Consider the following 24,380-nt stretch of genomic DNA (forward strand, 5'->3'; position numbering starts at 1 on the left):
ATGCGCTATACTCTCGTTTTTGCAGTGGGGAATACTAGTGGAACGAGTAAACTCTAAAGAGCCGTTAACTAAATTCGTTCTCGAGCAAAAGATAGAAAATGAAGCTGAATGAAGCTAGATATTTTCATGAAAACTTTCATCATCATTATTGACATATAAACCATGGTGGGTCTTGGCCTGTTCGAGAATAAGCTTCCATTCCTTCCTATCCTTCTTCTTGGTTATCCCATTTTGTACTCTTAAGACTAGTAAGTCGTCTTCCAACTGTCCCCTTAAATCGTACTCTGAGCCTACCTCTTCCCCTGACTCCATACGATCTTTGGTTATAAATGTTTTTCGACGGTTTCATCTCGTTCGTTTTCTCTAAGAGACCTAGCCATCTCAGCTTGTTTATTTTAATGCACCTACCAATACTAGGCACACTATAAATGCGGTAAAACTCAAAATTATAGCATCTACGCCATAATACATTTTCCTTCACGCCGTTATAAATATATTTGACGATTTTACGTTCAAAACAGCCTAAATGTTATTCATCACTTTTTGTCATCGTCGTCGTTTCTGACGCGTAGTGAAGACGGGCTTGATTAGAGTTCTGTATATCAATATTTTCATTCTTTTTGTGACTATGTTTGATGTTAAAAGTTTCTTTATAGACCAGAACTAATCTGTAAAAAAACGTGTATTTTTGAATGTGAGAGGTGACATTCGGATTTTTGCAGATACAGTTAGGTGACACCTTCAGTAATAATAATTGACTCACGCTCCTTCTCAAATATGTCCGGAATATTATTAAAAAAATTAAAATATTTAAAAATTTCGAAAAACATCGATTTTTTTCTGCTTTCTTTGCGGTTTGTTTAAGCTTAAAAACGGTTCGTTTTGGAACAAAGTCGTACAGAAATAAAATAAAGATAATTGAATTTTGTATGATATACAACTGGTCAAAAATGTCTTAATAGTCCAGGGCGCATCTGTTTTGAGATGGACGTTGAGAGGTGACTCAAATTTTTTTGCAAAAATTGCTTGAAAATAAATCAAATAATAATATTTGAGTTATCCTCCCTCTCAAAAAGGTCCGGAACATTGTTTAAATAATCAAAATGTCAAGAATTGAAGGAAAAATTCGATTTTTTTCTTCGTTTTTTGATTATAACTTTAAAAGTATTCCTTTCCGAGAAAAGTTGTACTGACATAAAAGTTGCATAATTCAATTTACTACAATATAGAATTGGTTAAAAATTTAAAAAATAGTCACCCTAGTTGCAAAATAGCAATACTTGCGAAAAAAACATACAAAAACAAGTATTCGCATTTTACGTTTTTCAACCATTTATGCTACACTTATTACCTTCATATTTCACCCAGAAAAACTTTATGATACAGTAAAATAATATTGTAAATTTCATTCAGATCGGTTCAATAGATTTTCCAAAATAAATTTTGCAATACAGCTTTCGGAAAAAAAATTCATTTTTTCAAAATGTTACAGGACTGAAAATAAAGCAGATAGCAAGTTGAAATTTTTTTTGCTTATAAAAGTGTACTGTACCTTTCATTTACAATTTTCAAAATTAAAATCGATTAATTACCACGGCGTCAGAAAAATTTTGAAATAAACAATAATTTTTGGTGCTACGCGCAGGACAGCGGTGTTCGATTCACACAGGTTGATTTCCACCAACATTTCTTCCAATCTTTATCTAATATATTATTTTCTTACTCTATATTTTGTTGTATTTTAATTTTTTAATTCCACAAAAATCAAACTAATTTTATTATTCTTTGTGAAATATTGTTTAAACAATTGCACATGTTTAAAAATAATAAACTTTTATTATTTAAGTTAAAATATATGAACAAAGAAAGTTTTTGCTAATAAAAGTGTTATTTCAAAGGATAGAGTATGTGTATTTATTTTGCAATAAACAAATTTATTTATTTATATCGAAATGTCATAAAAATTAAAATGTATCAATCATTATCATAGGTCATTGGAATGCTCAATCAGAGCAAACTATCCGCTGTCCTGCGCGTAGCACCAATAATTAATGTTTATTTAAAAAAATTCCTGACGCCGTGGTGTTAATCGATTTTAATTTTGCAAAATTTCAAATGAAAGGTACAGTACACTCCTATACGCAAAAAATTTTTAAACTTGCTATCTGCTTTATTTTCAGTCCTGTAACATTTTGAAAAAATGAATTTTTTTTTACGAAAGCTGGATTGCAAAATTTATTTTGCAAAATCTATTGAACTGATCTTAATGAAATTTACAGTATTGTTTTACTGTATTATGAAATTTTTTAGGGTGAAATATGAAGGTCCTAAGTGTATCATAAATGGTTGAGAAACGTAAAATGCGAATACTTGTTTTTGTATGTTTTTTTCACAATTATTGCTATTTTGCAACAAGGGTGACTATTTCATAAATTTTTAACCAACTCTATGTTGTAGTAAATTTAATTACTCAACTTTTATGTCAGTACAACTTTTCTCGGAAATGAATACTTTTAAAGTTATAATCAAAAAACGAAGAAAAAAATCGAATTTTTCCTTAATTTTTTGACATTTTGATTATTTAAACAATGTTCCGGACCTTTTTGAGAGGGAGGATAACTCAAATATTATTATTTGATTTATTTTCAAGAAATTTCTGCAAAAAAATTTGAGTCACCTCTCAACGTCCAAATGTACTAATATTTTTACAGATGCGCCCTGGTCTATAAGGTATTACCTTTTCTGCAATATAGCAATAAATACAAAATAAGGGGGCAAAATACGCCTGTTGTTATTCAATGTTTCTTATAACTTACTTAAATGGTCTACCAAATTTCATTAAAATCGACCTAATAGATTTTGCATAATACATTTGCAATATAAATGTTTTTAAAAAAGTTCAAATTTTTTAAAATCTTTCTGAACAAAAAGTAGACCATTTAGAAGTTGGCTAATTTTTTTACGTATAAAGAGGTGCTCTACCTATCTAATACACTTTACAGAATTAAAATCGGATTATTTAAGGGGCCTCAGCAATGTTTTAAAGTTATAAACAATTTTTTGGCTTATAAACAAATAGCTTTTTTTAATAATAAAAAGTAGTTATTTATGAAACAGTTTGTGAAGTACGCTTTTTGCGAACGCACGCGATTTTTAGAGCACGAGCGACAACGGAGCGAGTGCTATACATCGCGTAAGTTCGCAAAAAGTACTTCACGCACAGTTTCATACAATATTTTATCTACGATAAACAAATAAAAAAATTGTAACTCTTCGTCACTGTAATTCATTTCTATTCTACAATTTTTAGAACATTATCATTTAAAAATCCTATATGAGAGTGTGCCAAAAAATCCTATTGACAGTGTGCGAAAAATTAAATCTCATTTAAAATACATTGTTACTTCACGCACACTTTAAACCCTTCACGCACTGCTATCTATAATGACAGTTTTCACAAACTAAAAACTTATACATAATATGACATAGAGTAGATAAATTAATGTTTACCAATGCAAATAATTAAAACCGGTATAATTTGACTTAAATTTTCAAATGCTGTCAGCAGAATTGCTATTTTATTTTTTAATCAAAAGGTTACTCTCGTTCAAAAATTGCAATTTTTCGATTTTTTTAATGTTCCACCGCGTTTATCTCGGAAACTATGAATCCTACTAAAAAACTTATAAGAACATTTTTCGCTTAGAACTACCCAAGAAATACAAAAAAATGTTTTATTTTGCGAAAAATCGATGTTATGTAATTCCTCAAGTTCCTTGTTTATAACAATCTTATCGACATCCGGATCAACTGTTACCCAAAAAATTCGTGTTCTACGGGTCAAAACACATAAAAAAACTTGGGTAAGTCCATCTAAATAAAGGAGCCCTTAGCACACCCTCCTGGACACAGCAGTAATTTGTTTATAAGCCAAAAAATTGTTTATAATTTTAAAACATTGCTGAGGCTGCTTAAATAATCCGATTTCAATTCTGTAAATTGCATTAGATAGGTGGAGTGGTTCTTTATATGTAAAAAAAATTGACAAATCTTCATATGTTCTAGTTTTTGTTGTGCAAGATTTTAAAAAAATTTAATTCTTTAAAAAAAGTTTAGATTGCAAAATTATTATGCAAAATCTAGTAAGTCAATTTTAATGAAATTTGGTGGACGGTTTTAGCACATTACAAAAATTTTCTAAGCGAATTAGGAAGGTTCCAAGTGTAACCTAAGTGATGGAAAACATTGAATAAGGACAGGCTTGTTTTGCCCCCTTATTTTATATTTATTGATATTTGCAGCAAGGGTGTTCAATTAAAAAATTTTTAACCAATCTTATCTGATAGAAAATTTAATTATCTTTGTTTTATTCCTATACGACTTTGGTCCAAAATGAATCGTTTTAAAGTTATAAGCAAAGAAAGTAGAAAAAAACGAGATTTTTTGAAATTTTTAAATATTTTATTTTTTTTATTAATGTTCCGGGGATATTTGAGAAGAAGCATTAGTCAATTATTATTAAAGAAGTTATCACCTAACTTTATCCGCAAAAATCCGAACGCCACCTCTCACATCCACCTAAAAACAGATCCTTCCTGGTCTATTAATCTATAATACGCTCTATTTGTTAGATCCCGAAAATATTGGTCATAAATTATACCACAGATTCTGGGGTCAAAAATAGGTTGATATAAGTCTGTTAATTTCTGCAGTTATACCGTACTACATTGGTTGATTTGTGAGCCTAGATAAATGAACTCTCTTACTCCATCAAAAGTATATGTTCCAACCTTTAGATCTTCGCGTTTTGCCACTTGATTCTTTGAGTATGAAAACTTTATTAGTATAAAATTTTCATGAAATTACAATTAGAATTAATAATATAATACAATTTTTAGACGCCACAGATGATCCTCTTGACATTTGATGGAGCAGTTAACCTAAACAATTATGATCATTACAGAAAAGTTCTCAATCATAAACGACAAAATCCAAATGGTTGTGATATAAGAGGTACTTTCTTTATATCTCACGAATATAGTAACTATCACATGATACAAGAATTAGCCAGTGAAGGACATGAGGTAGCCACGGAGACAATATCGTAAGTTTTTTTATTTTAATTTCCGTAATTTACTCAGTATTGCAGTTATAAATAATCCAGTCTAGCTAAAACTTTTTTATGCGCGATTTACAATAGTGATGTTGATTATAGTTACTTTCGAGTATTCGTTACAAATCGTTATTTTTGTATAAAGTAATCATTTACATTATTCGTTACTTTGATTACTATGATTACTTTTGTTACTTTTGTATTTGAGTACCGGCGGTAATCATATCGAGAATCGTATTTCTCAGTAGGTAGGTTTTATTTTTATTTTCATTCTGTGAATTTGTGAATGATCTACTATCTAATCTACATCGGCAAATCGTGTAGATCTAGATAAAAATATAGCTTTCTCGCATTCGATCTTTGTTAATAACATATATTACATATTTTACGTATACCATTATACCTCCCTCTGTTTCATCTTCTATCTACTCCTCATCCTCATACCCTTAAAACGCTTCATACCGATAACGATATTCGATAACACTCGTAAAATACCGGTCCCGTCCGTTACTCGCTGGGATACGATTGGTAGAAAGTAATCAAGTGTACTGGTTGTATTAGATACAATAGCCGTTACTCTTTCTGATACGATTGGTACGAAGTAATCAGAGTAATCAAAGTAATGAAAGTAGATACAATAGTCGTTACTCGCTCTGATACGATTGGTACGAAGTAACGAAGTAATCAAAGTAATCAAAGTAACGATTTGCCTCTCTGTATAGTAATCGTTACTTTCGGTATTCGTAGTAACGAGTACTTTGTAACGAATAGATACTTTTTCAACATCACTAATTTACAATACGTAATAACTCGTAGATTTACCTATATTAATTATTCCATTCATAGAGATTGTGATCAATAGATACCTACAAAAATCAAAATTTTAGCAGATATTTTTTAATGATTTTAATTTCCAATCGAGTAGTACCTAAGATTTTTCATCACGTGTTTAATTCTGTCCAATCAGATTATTATTATACTGGGAGTAATCTATAGTATTTTTACTACAAAATCGATATTACGTAGGTCAAAATTTTTGACGTAAGAGAACTGTCAAAACATTAGAATACGACTTTTCATTATTGCTATGTTTATTATAAACATGGCAATAATGAAAAGTCACATTCTAATGTTTTGACAGTTCTCTTACGTCAAAAATTTTGACCTACGTAATATCGCTTTTGTAGTAAAAATACTATACATAAATTGTTATACGGAGAATAAATTAAAGTATTTTCTTTCTGTTTAATTATAACGAGTTTTCTAGTTTTGAGAACAACCACACTTAAGAAAATGAACTATAAACTTTTAGTTCTACATCTAATGTTAAAGTGTCACGAGGGAAATACAAATCGGCAATTTTAAGAGCTCGAGTGTAATTCGATAAGATTATTTCATGAATAAATCTGCATTTTTAAATAATGTTAACTAATATTTTATTGATCTCTTCTTCTGAATATTGGCTAAACCTAGGGGTCGCCAAGTTCTTGAAAATTTCAAGATCTTGTCTTGATCTTGTCTTGATTTCAAGACAAGATTTAGACAAGAAGTAATTTTAGATTTCAAGACAAGACAAGACATTGTATGTCAATTCCAAGATTTCTTGTCAAGAAAACAAGAAATCTTGAAATATCGTGACTAATATCGAAAACTTTAAAACGTCTTTATTTGTGAAAAAGGTAACATATTTTAACATAACATGACATATTTTAATGTATTGGAGGACACTTTTTTGCCAAAATCATTTACAAAAATGTAAAATGAAAATAATAAAAGATACTAGTTACAGCGCGTCGATGACACGGGGCGAGTTTGCAAGTTGCGAGTTGGTAAGCTAGTTAACTATCCCTGTGTCATCATTGCTGCTATTACTGGTTGCAAATAGAATGTCTGCGTGTTTGTAGCTTTATCAAAAATGTCAACAGAATTAGTTCGCGCGTGCGTAGGCGTAGTTATTTGGCTCATGCAGTCAAGAATGTTTTAGAACGAAAACTAAAGAAAAGCTTAAAGCAGAAAAGAAAATGGGTAAAATAATGGATAATGCGATAAATATGGTGCTTCCTAAGGTTTATTGAGAGAATTAAAGGATGAAGATCCCTTTGCTTATAGTAATAATGTTGAAAACGAATAGTTCAACAAGTCATGATTTCATTGCAACTCGCTAGTGTTTGGCTACTGAGCGGGTGTAAAGTTTTGTTTGTCATCGACACTCGTTGACTCGCTCATTTGCTAGCTTTTAAACTCGCCGACTAGTAGCTTGTAAACCAGCCCCGTATCATCGACGCTTTACTTAATCCTGTTGAAAATAAAATTGTAAACTATATTTTATTTTAAATAACAAAGTTAGCACATTTTTAAATACTGATAAGTCATGAATTTAGACAGAGCAACTGCATAAATTTTGCGTTCATCAGGAAACAAATTCAGATCGGGGACTCCCCGGGGTCGGGAGCCAGTGTCAGTGGAGGCCGTGTTGGCAAGCAACGCAATAAAAAGGTCGCCAGGGAATCACCAGACCAGGTAATCAAGAAATTTCAAGATCTACATAAATAAATTACAATAAAATTTTGGTTTTGAACAGTTTTATTCATGAAATAATCGCAACAAATTGCACTCGATCTCTAAAATTATTATCGAATTTTTGCCCTCGTGACACTTTGACATAATATCACTCCCCTTCGGGTCGTGAAATTAAAACTGTCAAAGTGTAACTCGGGAAAAATTCGATAATTTTAGAGCTCTTGTGCAATTACTACTGATAATTACCCGTCGCGCCGTCAAGTAGCGCGGCAGATTTGATATCCTTCATTGTGACGCAAATTTAAAATTAAATAAATATTCAGTGACGTTAATCACAATTAATGTTTTACAACTTGTCAAAGTGAACACCATGAGCAGGTTTAGCAAATATTCAAATCAAGATATCAATAAGAACATCACAAAAATCTTGTGTTAAATATAAAGGACAATGCTTCTACATCAACTAATAAAAAATGGATTTTTCAAATAACGTTCAACTGTCAATGTGTATAACAATTGTGTGTTTAATTGTACTAATTAATACATAAATAAATCACATTTTGTGACAAATTTTTTGTTTTGAGCAATTTTATTCATGAAATAATCTTACCGAATTACACTCGACCTCTTAAAATTGCCTATTTGTATTGCCCTCGTGACAATTTGACATAATTTTCCTCCCTTTTGGTCGGAAAATTAAAACTGTCAAAGTGTCACTCGGGATTCAAATCAGTAATTTTAGAGCAATTTGACATAATTTTCCTCCCTTTGGATCAGAAAATTAAAACTGTCAAAGTGTCACTCGGGATTCAAATCAGTAATTTTAGAGCACTTGTGTAATTATAGGTTATAATTCTACTGATACGTTTTACTTTTTAAGCAAATCTTAATGTTACTCAGATAAATAAAATATAACAAAAAAAAGTGGTACAATAGGCAATACTAGGGCGAAGCTTCATACTACGTTTTTTGTAATTTTTAAATTTAAATACTATCCTTAAGGGCGTAGGCGCAAAATTTAGCGCCAATGTGTTTTAAATGCATTAATTTTTTTTTGGAATCTTGAGAAAACTAATAAATATTTTTGAAAAATTTAAACGCAGAATGAAAGATTTCTCCGGCACTTTTAACTGACCTTACATTATATAAAATACAGCTCTGACCGGTACTCACAGCCCTTCAAAAAATGTACCTTTAGAGAATTAATACTACGTCTCTATAAAATCTTTAATATATTTTTATTTTTTAGGCTTCAAAGTGGGTTGGAAAACAAAGGATTTGAGGAATGGGTTGGTGAAATGGTAGGCATGAGAGATATACTCAAACATCTTGCAAATATTTCAAAAAGTGAAGTTGTGGGAATGAGGGCACCTTTCCTAAAACCAGGAAGAAACACACAATATAAAGTGAGTAATACAAATATTAATAAACAAGTATGTATTTAAAAGTTAATATCATAATTTTCAAAATTCCTTAAAAAAATCTATACAAACACAATAATCGTTAGCTGTTTGAGCAAGTATAATCCATTTAATTATTTCTCAACAAGATTAACAAATGAGAAGGTCTCTGTCACCTCAGTTCGTTAAATGGTTTAAAAACATATCAAATAATTGCAGTTACCGCAAAGTGGGTAACAAAACAACAATATTATATTAAATTTATAACTATTACTGTTGAACTTCTACGATATTGGTAGAAAATTTAATCTGATTATTACCACCTTAAAAAGTTCATTAGCAATAATGTATAAAGAACCCAAGAGATGCAGTATTTTCTTCTTTAGGTGCCATCTTCGCGGCGGAAGTTGGCAACAATCAAGGCCTTAAAATTCAATAGGTGAGCATTTATATCATTTCCCGCAATTTGCGTAGCCATGAGATTCTTCTCCTTACTATTTACTATACTTCTCCTTGCCTCTATTTTTCCTTGTATAACTAATTGAAGCACGTAATATCTTTCGCCATATCTATATATAATGTCCCAGGATCTGCAGCTTTCTAGTTTTGATGGTTTCTGTTATTTCCATACGATTATATAGGGTGTCCCAAAAGTAGCGGAACGGTAGAATATTTCGCGAAATGAACATCGGATCGAAAAACTGAAAAATACGTTTTCAATATTTTTTAAAAATCTATCGAATGACACTAAACACGACCCCCACTTCACCCCCTGGAGGTAGGGTGGGGGTAACTTTAAAATCTTAAATGGAAACCTCCATTTTTTATTGCAGATTCGGATTCCTTATGTAAAAGTAAGCAACTTTTATTCGAGACATTTTTTTCGAATTGTGGATAGATGGCGCTATAATCGGTGAAAACGATTTATCGTGATACCATACGTAAATTATAGAAACGGTCTAAAATCTCGAGAAATACACTTTCAAATGAAAAACCATAGAACACGTTTTTAATATTTTTCAAAAACCTATCGAAAGACACCAAACACGGCCCCCCAGTCCACACCCTGGAGGTGGAGGTGGGGGTAACTTTAAAATCTTAAATAGAAACCCCCATTTCATTGAAATTTTGGATTCTTCATGAAAGAATAAGTAACACTTATTCAAAACATTTTTTAGAATTGTTTATAGATGGCGCTAATAAATCACATTTTTCCGATTATAGCGCCATCTACCAACAATTCTCAAAAATATTTCGAATAAATGTTAATTATTTTTTATGACAAATCCAAATCTGCAATAAAAAATTGGAGTTCTTATTTAAGATTTTAAATTTACCCCCACTCCCACCTCCAGGGTGTGCAGTAAGGAGTCGTGTTTGAGGTCGTTCGATAGGTTTTAAAAAATATTAAAAACGTGTTTTTTGGTTTTGCATTTGAAAGTGTATTTCTCGAGATATTAGACCATTTCTCTAATTTACCTATGGTATGAAGATAAATTGTTTTTACCGATTATAGCGCCATCTATCCATAATTCGAAAAAATGTCACAAATAAAAGTTGCTTAGTTTTACGTAAGGAATCTAAATCTGTAATAAAAAATGTAGGTTTCTATTTAAGATTTTAAAGTTACCCCCACCCCACCTCCAGGGGATAGAGTGGGGGTCGTGCTTAGTGTCATTCGATAGATTTTTGAAAAATATTGAACACGTATTTTTCAGTTTTTCGATCCGATGTTTATTTCGCGAAATATTCGACCATTCCGCTACTTTTGGGACACCTTGTATATTCTTCTCATCACTTCATTGTTTGTTGCATGATTTAATCCATGTTATTTTTTAGGATTCTACTTCAAATTTCTTAATTGACGGCGCTTTCAGTGTAGACGCCTCCATTCTATATAGTAGTGTGAAGTAAATAAAATACCTTACCAATCTAATTCTTAAATCCAGCCTAAGATTGTTGTACATACATAACACTTTCCTCAGTTTGTTGAAATTTGTATGTGCTTTATCTATGTACAATCTAATTTCTTTGAAATAATCATTACTGTGGTTCATTATAGAAATTATTATAAAATAGTTGTAATCCTTTACTTGTTCAAGAGTTTTCCCGTTAAATGTTAACGTGTCATTATTTTGTGATGATTTGAAAATCTTCATAAACTTTTCTTGAAATTTATTGAAAGGCATATTCTTTTGCATGATCAACTATCTTGTATCTTTGATTTTTTTAGGTTTTAGAAGAATTTGGATACATTTATGACAGTTCTATAGGAGTACCCGCACTTCCTATACCAGTATGGCCATATACATTGGATTATAAAATACCCCACGAGTGCAAATCTGGTACATGTCCTACTAAAACATTCCCAGGTAAGACCTATAATTTTTACAGTTTTAGGAAAGGAATTGTTAGGAAAGAAAATAGCAGTATTAACATTTAATGTTATTATAATTGGTTTCAACAAATTAAAAAATAATCTAACACTTATCGGTCCATATCCCTGGTAACACCTCCATGGCTTCTAAAATTTGCAAGCCAGATGGATGCTGCAGTGAAGACAAGAGGAAATTCTAAAAAGTTGCAATTCACAACACCCGTCTGCAGCTTGGTAAAGTTCCAACGGAAAATGGACCTAGTTACTCTATAGGAGTAATACTAATATAAACCATTTTTATTCAGTTGCAATGCGAAGGCAAAACAATCTTATTTTTCATTTAGAACATGGAGCGCAGTCCAGCACTCTGAATCGACGATTTTCGACTCTTATTGGAGTCATCATCGGAGAGGCGTAGGCCTGCTGCTCTCTGCTCGAAGTGACCTAACAATGAAAGTTTATCCCCACATTGCAACTAACGTGTATGGAGTAGGTGACTAGCGTCATCTGGCAACTGAAACGTAAAATTTTCAATCCTAATGGGGGGAATAAACTTTCATGGTTTGGTCACTTCGAGCAGAGAGCAGCAGGCCTACGCCTCTCCGATGATGACTCCAATAAGAGTCGAAAATCGTCGATTCAGAGTTCTGGACCTCGCTCCCTGTTTTAAGTGAAAAATAAGATTGCTTTGCCTTCGCATTGCAACTGAATAGAAATGGTATACATTTTTATTTTATATTACTCCTATAGAGTAACTCGGTCCATTATCCGTTGGAACTTTACCAAGTTGCAGACGGGTGTTGTGAATTGCAACTTTTTAGAATTCCCTCTTGTCTTCACTGCAGCATCCATCTGACCTGCAAATTTTAGAAGCCATTGAGGTGTTACCAGGGAAATGGACCAATAAGTTTTCAATTTAAAAATCTTTTAGTAGTATTTTTAATATTTTTCAATATCATTAATGTTGCTATTAGAACTTTACCTTTCAGTTGTCAGATGACGCTAGTCACCTACTCCATACACGTTAGTTGCAATATGGGGATAAACTTTCATGGTTTGGTCACTTCGAGCAGAGAGCAGCAGGCCTACCGATGATGACTCCAATAAGAGTCGAAAATCGTCGATTTAGAGTGCTGGACCTCGCTCCCTGTTTTAAGTGAAAAATAAGATTGTTTTGCCTTCGCATTGCAACTGAATAAAAATGGTATACATTTTTATTTTAAAACATAATCATTTAAACATAAATAATGTAAAGAAATGAGAACTCCCAGATCTGTAAATCTGAAACCTCTCGTAGAACCAATTTCTGTTACATTCTTTATCCCTGCCTTTTACAATTTGTAAGGCAAGGAGACGAAGAATAAAAGAGATGAAAGAGACTCTATAATATGCAGTCACATTCCGTATACTGGTCTGAGAAAAAATCCAACGAAAGTTAGTTCCGTGTACTCACAAACTTAGTAGAGATTTATCTAGAAACTTATCAACCAAGAAAACAGGCAGGATTCCGAAAAAGTTGCGGAACAAATGACCGTCTACAAAGTATAAAAACCCTAATAGAGAAAATAGTGCAATACAATAAACCTCTAGTTCTGCAATTAACTATTTTTGATGAGAAATAAGCCACAATTTTATTAAAAAAATGATTTTATTAACGTTTCGACGCCCAAATCGGATGTCGTTGTCCAAATACAAAAAAATATTAATGAATTAAACAAAAATGTTGTTGCTTAGTAAAAAAATTCTTCTAATAATTTATTTAATCTGACTCATTTATATCGGCAATTCAGACATATATTATACATTTTAAAGTAGAAGACTTTAAAATGATATTGCCAATATTTATGAGTTGCGTTCCTGGGATTTGGCAATATTGACAATATTGGCAATATCATTTTAAAGTCTTCTATTTTAAAATGTATAATATACGTCTGAATTGCCGATATAAATGAGTCATATTAAATAAATTATTAGAAGAATTTTTTTTTACTAAGCAACAACATTTTTGTTTAATTAATTAATATTTTTTTGTATTTTGACAACGACACCCGATTTGGGCGTCGAAACGTTAATAAAATCATTTTTTTAGTAAAATTGTGGCTTATTTCCCATCAATAATAGTTAATTGCAAAAATGCCACAAGAAAATACCTCTAGTTCTGGTTTTTATCGATTTTCACAAAACCTATGACACAGTTGAGCTTAGCAAAATATGACAGGCGGTTAAAGAATGCAGGCTAGATTATAGATATACAAAATTATTATACAAAATATACTTACAGGCAACAACCACTGTCAAATTACATACCAACAGTAATCGCATAAAAATAGAAGGGGGGGTTAGACAAGGAGATCCAATGTCACCTAAACTTTTTAATACGGTCTTAGAACATACTTTCAAGAGTTTGGATTGGATGACAAAGGGAATAAAAATAGATGGAGAATACCTAAATAACTTACGTTTCGCCGATGATATAGTCATAGTAGCTGAGGATCTAGGTATGGCAAGAGAAATGGTACAGGAACTCGTTGTGTCTACAGCAAATGTAGGTTTAAATATAAACATCTCGAAAACAAAAATAATGACAAATTTGGTGCCCAACCAGAACATCAGTATTGGTGGGAGAGAAATAGAACTCGTAGATAGATATAAATACCTGGGACATGAAATTACGATTGGCAGGGATAACCAGACTCATGAACTGAAGAGAAGAATCGGTCTTGGATGGGCAGCATTTGGAAAACTGAGAGAAACTTTTAAAAGTGAGTTGCTCACATGCCTAAAGAGAAAGGTATTTGATCAAACTAAGAGTCACGCATAGAAGAATGGAGCGCTCAATGTTAGAAATAACTCTGCGAGACAAAATCAAAAACGAAGAAATCAGGAGAAGAACAAAGGTGACTTGACGTCATCGAAAGAATAGCCAGGTTGAAGTGGAGATGGGCAGGACACATAGCCAGAATGACAGATGGGCGGTGGACAAAAAGGTTATTAGAATTGAGGCCAAGAGAAGACAAGAGAAGCGTCGGTCGACCGCCTAGAAGATGACTAACGACGCGGCACAGGATAGATGGGGTTGGAAACGAGGGGAGGAGGCCTATGTTCAGCAGTGGACTTTTGAGGCTGGATAGTGATGATGACTCACAATCTAAATAAACTTTTTTTTTTCATCTTTAAAGGAATCTGGAATCTTCAAAAGACATCTCAGTCCAGAACGCCGCCTGACTGACCTTAGTGCAAAATATTACAGGCGCGTAGTGCAGGATTCATTCTTCGTAGCCCCAGCGATAGTTCCCGAGGTACATAATTTAAAAGCTCTCTCATCGCCGAGCTACGCCGAATGCCTAGGTACCTGCTAAACCAGCGCTCCGAAAGCGGAATGGCCGCTACAAGGTTGACATCGCTTCCGAAGCACTTTACCTTCATTTATCCACAGACTGTAAGCAAGGAGGCCCTTTATTTTTCCCGTTTCCCCTTTTTTTGGTCATAAAATTGGGTTTTTTTGTTTGTACATTTTTTTTTGAGCTTCTTTCCCACTGTCTGTCTCATACAATCTAACTCACCTATTCGCCTCTCATCAAAACTTATTCCCTCTACCTTCTACTTACAATATATTTCTATCTCCCCCTATCGTTGGTACAGCTGTTTTTCCTCATTTTCTTCTTGATCACTACACGGATATAGCTGTGTATACTAGTCCAACCAGATTTATTTTCAATCATTATCTCAATCATTACTCACACTCTCACAAAATTCACACCTGTCTCTCTTTCCATTCTGTTCCTTTCTACTATCCATCTGTTGCATCTCTGGTATCGTATGTGTAACAGTGTCCGGGTGTCTGCAATATAGACATTCATCAGTATCAGCCTTTCCAAACCTAGAGAGATAGGCTCTAAAACACCCGTGTCCTGTGAGCACCTGCGTCAGGAAATAATCCAGTCGCCTGTGACCACAGTCCATCCAATCTTTTAAGTTCGGGAGCAGCATATTTGTCCACTATGCCGCATGTTCCGTGTTGTTCCATTCTGCCTGCCATCTTTCAATTGACCTTTCTCTTCTTTCCTGTCTTCTTTCGGCCATCTGAGTAAACTACGAAAATGAAAGAGAGCTTATGTTTCACTTCGGTTTAGAGATGATCATCTCTGATCCGAAATGAAACATCAGCTGTCGTTCACAAATAATTCACTTTACACACTCTTTAAGATAGTAGTACACTTTCTTCTCTTCTTCATGTGCCGTGCTCGATTATCGAACGTTGGCTATCAAATTGGCTATAGCAATTTTGTTAACGGCAGCTCGGAAAAGGGATGCAGAGGATCTGTTATACCATTCTCTCAGGTTTTTAAGCCATGACGTTCTTCTTCGACCTGGCCCTCTTCTTCCGTCTACCTTGCCTTGTATTATTAAATGGAGTATATTATATCTCTCTGGGTGTCGCATAACATGGCCAAAATATTCAAGTTTTCGATTTTTAACTGTTCTGACGACTTCTGTGACTTTTCCCATCCGGTGCATACTGATAATTGTACACATTAGAAGACCAAAAATAAGCATTTTGTTCAAGATTTTTTCCCAGAACCTTTATATACAGTGAACATAGAGATTTTTACATATTAATATCTAACTCTTAGAGAATACAAAAAATGTATCTTTTTTCATTTATGCATCTACACTAATATTATAAAGGGCACCAAAGTCGAGGCCTCGAAGAAAAGTAGTTCCGATGGCGGACAGTTAATCTCAGGATTGGGATCTCTGAAAAAAAAAACCTGTACGGCATTTGAAAAAGGAAGGTTTCTTACGTGACAATTTACCACCGATAGTGAAAAATTCTGCAAAAAAAGATTTTACGGAAATTTGAAAAAATTTTGTGAAAAAATCGCCTGTTTTTATTCAGCTTTTCATGGTTAAAAAATATTTATTTTTCATTATTTGGTCAAATTGTGGTAAATTGTCACGTAAGAAACCTTCCTTTTTCAAATGCAGTACGATTTTTTTATTTTAGATATCTCAATCCTGAGATTAACTGTCCGCCATCATTTTTCGAGGCCTCGACTTTTGCGCCCTCTACAATATTAGTGTACGTGCATAAATGAAAAAAGATATATTTTTTGTACTCTCTAAGAGTTATATATTAATACGTAAAAAGTTTTATGTTCATTTTTAATAAATGTTCTGAGAAAAAATTCTTTAAAAAAATACTTATGTTTGATCTTCTAAAAAGTGTACTATTACCTTAAGTTATAAGGCCTGAAGATAAGGACTGATAATGGCACAGTTTTACGAAGAACTAGAAGCAGCCTATAACAATATACAAAACTTTGACATGGAAATAAATTAGGTGATTTTGATGCAGAAGTGGGTGAAGAAGGAATTTTGAAGCCAGGTATTGGTAATTTTAGCCGACAGACCCAATGAAAATGGTCATAAACTTATCGAATTTACGAATGAAAGATGACTTAAGATAGGAGGTACGTTGTTTGTGGTGTAACCAGTGATGTGATATATTTATATAATATAATACAATTTTATAATTATATACTTTATATAGAACAGAATATACTGCCAAAGGGTTGTTCCGCCATATTGCCTTCCCCATTTAGCCCGTGAAAGCGATGCCATCTACTTCACCTCATGTCACATCCCCTCTCTTCCACATCACTGGGTGTAACACACCAAAGTTAGTAACACATTTGAATAACAATAAGAGTGAATATGATATTGTAATAACAAATAAATTAAGGAAGAAGTACTACTAACATTAAATGGAAGAAGGAGTCATTAAACTGGTAAGTCAAATTTATGAGCTCGTAGTAAAATTCTGGAAAAAAGAAAAGTTTTCGAAAGGTGGTTTCAAGCTGTAATAATATCAATATCCAAAAAAGGCGACCCCACAATAAGTAACAAATACCAAGTGCATGCTGATGATCTGGCCATGCTATAATAACAAGACCAAAAAAGAAAAAAGTTAAAGCCGTAACAATAAGGCTTATAAATTCTGCAAGTAAATACGGGTTAGAAATAAATGAAGAGCAAACTACGTACACGATGATGAGAAGTGGCGGGAAAGCGATAGAAGATCTCGAAATTAATAACAGTGTTCAAAAAAAATCTCCAGATTTAAGAGCAAAGAATATTTCATCTATTTGGGAGTGAATATAAATAATAATAAAAACGAAGAAATAACAAGAACAGGACAAAATAAATACAGGTAGTAGACGAGCAAAAGCGATGATGAAAATGCTGAAATAAAAGACGTTATCAAGAAAGTCGCTGTAGAACTGTTATATTACCAGTTGTGCTTTATGTGAACTAAGGAATGGCTGGTGTGAACTATGGACACTAAATAAATGGTTGAGAAGTACCAATAAAGGAATAATGAAATTGTAGGATAGTCCATCAATAATATCTTAAAGTATAAGATTGCTGCATTTCTGGGATATGTAAAAAAACTTGCTGAAAGAATAGCAAGTAAGAAAATGTTGATAAAAGACGCAATGAAAAAAACACGAAAAACTGCGACCTAGGAGAAAATTGATGTGTTATGATGCAATAGAAAGCATTGGATAGAAAAGTCTAAAGAGGATTGTCCAACCAAGCGTTGAACCTCCACGTTATATTGGGCTGATTATATAGGGAATAGCCAGAAGCATAAACGATATAAAAGTATCGATGAAATCAACAGCCTGAGATCATCGTATTTATAAAGATTGAATTATTCGTTTCATGGACCATATTGCATATAACGGTTGAAGGAACACTGAATATCAAAGTAAATACAAAAGTAGATTACAAGAAATTAAAAATACCAGCATAACGAGTTGAAGCTTTTGTGCTATAAGCATAGCAGAATATTTTTTCTTGATCATTATAATATTTAAAGGTTTATTTGTAGGTGTTTGGGAGGTTCCTCTAAACACTCACTACGTAGAAGGCTTTGAAGGAGGACATTGCCCATATCTAGACCAATGCGTACTTCACAACCATGATGCTGACGATGTATTTGAGTGGTTGCAAGAAGATTTCTTAAGATACTACGACCAAAATAGAGCTCCCTATATGATGCCTTTCCATACCAACTGGTTTTCAATAAAAGAGCTGGAGCAGGGCTTGCACAAGTTTTTAAATTGGGCACAAACCTTGTAAGTACCTATAACATTTTTTTTTTCATTACTTTGTTATTTATATTTTTAAGCGTACTTTATAAATCATCATCATCATGGCATCTACACTTCTAGCGGAGTTATTTTCGCTCTCTTTGGTATCTTCCGGTTTTTTTCTCCATTCGTTCCTGTTTTTGCTTATGGTTACCCATTTTCTAACTCCAATCTTCTTAAGGTCCTCAACTGTCTGGCTCTCCCATCTGGTGTTGGGATTTCCTCGTGATCTACCTGATACTGGTATCTATTTGGTGATTTTGTTGATAACTATTTCTGGAGCTTCTGCTTTTTTTATATATGTCCCATCCATCTGAGTCTTTGTGCCTTGATAAATCTGACGATGTCTCCTGTTTTCAAAAGTTCTCTTACTTCGTAGTTTATCAGTTTTCTAAATTCATTATTACCTAAGTTTAACAAGTCTGCTATCCTCCGAATTATTTTTCTCTCTAGGATCCCCAATCTTTCTTCAGCTTTCTGTGCCAGATATATTACTTCAGCATAGGGATGGGAAAAACCTGCCGGTTTAAACCCAAAATCGGTTTTTTTACTTCGCAATAACCGGTTTTACCGGTTGTTTTTTTGTCCCGGTTATAACCGGTTTTTTCTTTTTAAAGTAAAAACCGGTTATTAGGTTTTTACGGTGATAAGGATTAGGTTAGGTATTATTTTGGATCCCAATCATAATTATTATTCTCAAGTAATTATTCCAAACAAAACCATAATTCAAATTTTATTTTATTTTATAAAATACAGAAGCAAACTGAAAGTGCAATCCCACATCGGCCAAAAACAATTATTAAGTTTTATTATAATATTTCCTTGAAAAGGTATTTGTAATCATAATATTTACATAAGAAGTGATCTGGTTGAATTAGAAGCAAGCATCATATATTTTTCACACTTAACTCTTGACATTGAAAGTGGGTGAATGACTTTTTCTGATTACCAAAAATAATGCTCTGACTATGAATATCGAATTGCTGATTACGAATACGAATCTCCAAGAATTTCGCTACGTTTTCAAAACGATACACTCATACAGGAAGTATTAAATGAGTTAAAATGTACCTATTCTACAAATATACAAACGTGTTAAAAGTAATACATGTTCTTTCGATAGTACTAATTTTGATCATATTGATATCGAGTCGAATGGAGTATTGCAAACTAAAATGTATTGTAAATGTAACTTTGTAACTTATTGGATTAAAAAAAACCGAAAACCGGTTTTTCTAAAAACCGTTTTTTTTTGGCCAGTTATAACCGCCAGGTTAAACAGTAAGCAAAAAAACCGGTATAATCGAAAACCGGTGTTTTGTCAAAAACCGCCATCCCTACTTCAGCACCATATTATGTGATTACTGGTCTAATTGCTGCTCTGCAAATTTTCAGTTTAGTATTCTGAGTAAGCTTCTTATCTTTGAGAAAGTTGTTGTATTTCCAGTAGGTTCTGTTTCCTGCCTGGATTCTTTCATTGATTACTATGCTGCTGTCATTAGTTCACTTGTCACATTAACTTTTATTATTTTTTCTTGAGCATTTAGTATTATTTATGAGCATATTAGGTATTTTGTTTTGTTTTGATTTATATGGTTATTCGATTCTTTTTTATATTTAGTGTCCATTCGTTTATACACTGTACGTTACATTTTCTTCTAATGTCTTCACTCCTATTTTGATCGTTCAGCCTATTTTCTGTAATTCTTCTCAGTACCCAGTTTCTCAGTTCTCAGTTTCCCGTAGTCGTTGTGTTATGACTTATCGGGTCTTGTTTCTGATACATAAGTAATTGTTGGTCTTACACTGGCATTAAAAATTCTTGACTTCATCATAGTGTTACTATTGCATTCTGCCAGTCTATTCGCTTTTTGTACTTGATTTCTCAGTTATTTGTCTAGGTCTCCGTAGCTGGACAGTGTAATTCCAAGGTATTTTATTTCCATTACCTGTTCAATACTGATGCCATCAATTTCTATTTTACATACTGAGTGAGTTTTATGTATGAAAACCCTCAATTATCTCGAAAACGGCTTGCATGGTTTTTATACATTTTGGTGAGAAAGGGTTTTCTAATGTGGCCGATATAATAGTTGGAATTACATTGTTGTCAGATCTTCCGTTTTTCTGGAAATCTAATGAACTTTCTTATTTCAAATGGAACACCCTGCATATTTTTTGCGGTTTAAAGTCCTTAAGAAATAAGTACTGATTATTTTTCTGGTTATATCCCTTATACCTAAATGCCCTAATTTCGGCCATATTGCTACATTTATTAAAAAAATTAAACACATTATAAAAATCAATGTTTTCGGTTCGGGTAGATATTATATTAGGATCTTTGGATCATTAGGAACAAAAAAGGTTTTTTGTAATTTTTTTCTAAAGTCAATCGTTTTCGAGTTATACCTAATCAATTAAAAACTGAAAAAAACCGAAAAATGATGATTTTCAATGTTAAAAAACACAAGTAAAAAATACAATTTTTGAAATTACAAAGTAGGTACCTAAATTCAAGCTCAAACCTTCCTCTATCAGCTCGCCATAAGATTTTTTGACACGTCTTATTTTAAAACATTGTTTTTTAATTGTTAATAAAGCACATTTGGCAGGAAGAGCGATCGGGCTTCATTAACAACTAAAAAACAATATTTTAAAATAAAACAAGCTCCAATTACTTATCGGCAACTGATAAAATAAGGCTTGAGTTTGAATTTAGATGCTTCGTAGTTTCAAAAATAATATTTTTTATTTGTGTTTTTGAACCGTGAAAATCGTAATTTTTCGATTTTTTTTCAGTTTTAAATTGTTTATAACTCGGAAACGATTAAGTTTAGAAAAAAAAATACAAAAGACCTTTTTGGTTCCCAATGATCCAAAAAACCTAAAATAATATCTACCCCGGCCGAAAAAATTTATTTATATAATTTGTTTATTTTTGAAGTGAAAACTTCTTTAGGGACGTTGTGCGATTTTTGGAATTTTTGGATAGGGGAAAAAGCATTGAATTAGCGACCGTCATCGCGACCATCATCGCGACCATCATCGCGACCGTCATTGCGACCGTCATCGCGACCGTCAACGCGACCGTCATTGCGACCGTCATCGCTTATGCTATATATTATGTGCATGTATATGTTACAATTCAAGTTGATTATACAGTTGGAGTTGACTTTTACTAGTTCGAGTCAACTCTAACGGCTGGTTTCAGTAAAAGTTGATTATAAATATAAAATGAAGATTTATATTCAACATTTACTAGTAAAAGTAGACTCCAACTAGGAAAAGTATACTCTTCCCAATGCCATTTAGTAAAAGTTGATTCTGATTCACACAAACAGCCGATTCTAGAAATTAAATGTTACTGAATATGTTCAAATTAGTCTATGCTGTATCGTCGCCCCCGTTAGGTAAATTACTCCGATTCGAATTTTTTGCACAAACTTACTTAAAAAGAGGTGCTTATAACAAATCTACTGGGTGCCAGGCAGTACCTTGATCGATAAATTGTTTAAACCATTTTTTTAGACAAATTCACAAAAATAATTTTTTCACTTCGAATAATTTTTTTTAGATCATTTGGGTTATTCTGAGCAAAAAAAGGTATTTTGTGATTTTTCAAAAAATTTATTGTTGTCGAGTTATACGCGATTTAAAATTTGAAAAATGCAAAAATAGCCATTTTTAAGGCTTAATAACTCGGTTAAAATCCATTATGAAAGTCAGAAAGTGACCAAATCAAAGTTTATAGCCCCCTCTACAAGATCCAGCAGACATTTTTGTCACTACTTTATTACTAAGCTGTTATCTTTAATTATTAACAATGAGCGCTAAGTGCGTATTAGGCAGCCGTCAATGGTGAGTGCTAAAGAGATGCACCATTCCGGTCGTCCAATGGTGAATATCACTCGCACTCACATTGACGGCCGCCTCAATAAACGCTTAGCGCTCATTGTTGATAATTAAAAATAATATCTTATTAATGAAATAATGACAAAAATTTCTTCAGGATCTTATAGAGGTAGCATCAATCTTTGATTTTTTTTAGTTTCTGACTTTCATAATATATAATATCGTATGGCATTTTTGCCGTTCGGACAGTTCCGGCGCCATTTACATCTTTAACCCTGTTTCAAGTAACTAGTCTCGATGTACACTAGCCCAGGGGGACCGACGGCTTAACGTGCTCTCCGAGGCACGGTGAGACAGCTCGTGTCATTATTGGAAATGAAAATGGTTTGTCTTTGGCAGGGCTCGAACCCACGTGCACTGGCGTATGAGGCCAGCGATTATGCCGTTACTCCGCGGCCGCTCGCTCGACTTTCACAATAATTATCTTTAACCGAGTTATTAAACCTTGAAAATGGTTATTTTGGCGTTTTTCAAATTTTAAGTCGCTAATAACTTGACAACAGTCAATTTTAGAGAAAAAAGGCCCAAAGGATCTAAAAAAAATTTGTACGGAGTGAAAAAATTATTTTTGCGAATTTGTTTAAAATCATTGTTTATCGCCAAACGTCACTAAAATCATTCATTATTGTACTCATTTGCCCTCATTTTCGGCGGTAAAGTAACACTTTGTTGTATTGAAAGAAGAATGTTACTTTACCTGCCGCGATTATTAATCAAATTAACCGAGATTGAATGTAAGTGGTCAATGGCAGCAATCGATTATTTATTTGAGTGAAATTAAAATTTATTTACTTTAATTATTAAAAATATTGTACAAAATTTATCTTATTATTAATAAAATTTATATCAAGAAGTAAAATTCTGTAGTGTTTCGCAATTATATTCATAGAAAATAAATCAAAACTTTACAGATTTAGTAATTAGGTAGGTATACAATATTGATAACTATCGATTAAACATCAAAACCGTCCATCATGCAAAAGTCATCTGTCATTACTGTCATACAAATTTTTTATTTCGTCTAAAATTAAAAAAATTTCCTCAAAGTTGTAAGTAAGTGTTAAATGTTTTTTATGATTGACGATACAATTTTGTACGCACCACCTCAATACTCTTTATCGAACGCGTCTGTTGCTCGCTTCGCTTCCTCTGCTCGTAATATCAGACTCGTTCGATAAAGAGCCACTTTACTGACTTGGTACATAAATAACTATTAAACAATTTTTTGACCGCTGTACCGCGTGACTTCTTCTTCTTCGTAAGGTGCCGAGACCGATTGTCGATCGTTGGCTCTCATGTTGCGCAGCATATTAACAATCATTGTCTTATTTACAGCCGCACGAAATAGTTCAGTGCTAGTTTTCCCAAACCATTGGCGTAGGTTTTTAAGCCAAGAAGTTGTACGGCGGCCCACACTTCTTTTTCCCATTATTTTACCTTGCATGACAAGGTGAAGTATGTCATATTTTTCTGGGTGACGCATTATATGACCAAAATATTCCAATTTGCGCCTTTTAACCGTGTTCACTACTTCGCAACTTTTATTCAAACGTTGCAAAACCCTTTCGTTTGTGACTCTTTCTACCCAACTGATCTTCAGAATACGGCGGTAGACCCACATTTCAAATGCTTCTAGGTTTTTTAAAAGCGATTCTGTCAGTGTCCATGCTTCAACCCCGTAAAGTAGTACTGGGAATATATAACATCGGACCATTCTTATGCGAAGTTCCAAATTTAGATCATGACTGCACAGGATTTTCTTAAATTTCATAAAACTTGTTCTTGCTTTGGCAATTCTACTTTTCATTTCTGTACTAGGGTTCCAGCTTTCATTAATATGAGTACCCAGATATACAAGATTACTTACTCGTTCAATTGAGTCATTACCGATTGTTACG

General features: G+C 33.0%; 1 protein-coding gene across 1 annotated transcript in view; it reads left to right on the forward strand.

Moving 5' to 3' along the window:
* LOC114331334 (chitin deacetylase 1) overlaps positions 1 to 24,380 on the forward strand; it is a 128,142-nt gene that overhangs the window by 95,074 nt on the left and 8,688 nt on the right. The window contains exons 5-8 of the mRNA XM_028280862.2: positions 4,899 to 5,104; positions 8,883 to 9,039; positions 11,267 to 11,405; positions 18,309 to 18,555. Coding sequence (XP_028136663.1) covers positions 4,899 to 5,104; positions 8,883 to 9,039; positions 11,267 to 11,405; positions 18,309 to 18,555 — 749 coding nt within the window. The remainder of the gene's footprint in view (positions 1 to 4,898; positions 5,105 to 8,882; positions 9,040 to 11,266; positions 11,406 to 18,308; positions 18,556 to 24,380) is intronic.

Source organism: Diabrotica virgifera, chromosome 1, assembly GCF_917563875.1.
Source record: "Diabrotica virgifera virgifera chromosome 1, PGI_DIABVI_V3a".
NCBI classification, from domain to species: Eukaryota; Metazoa; Arthropoda; class Insecta; order Coleoptera; family Chrysomelidae; genus Diabrotica; species Diabrotica virgifera.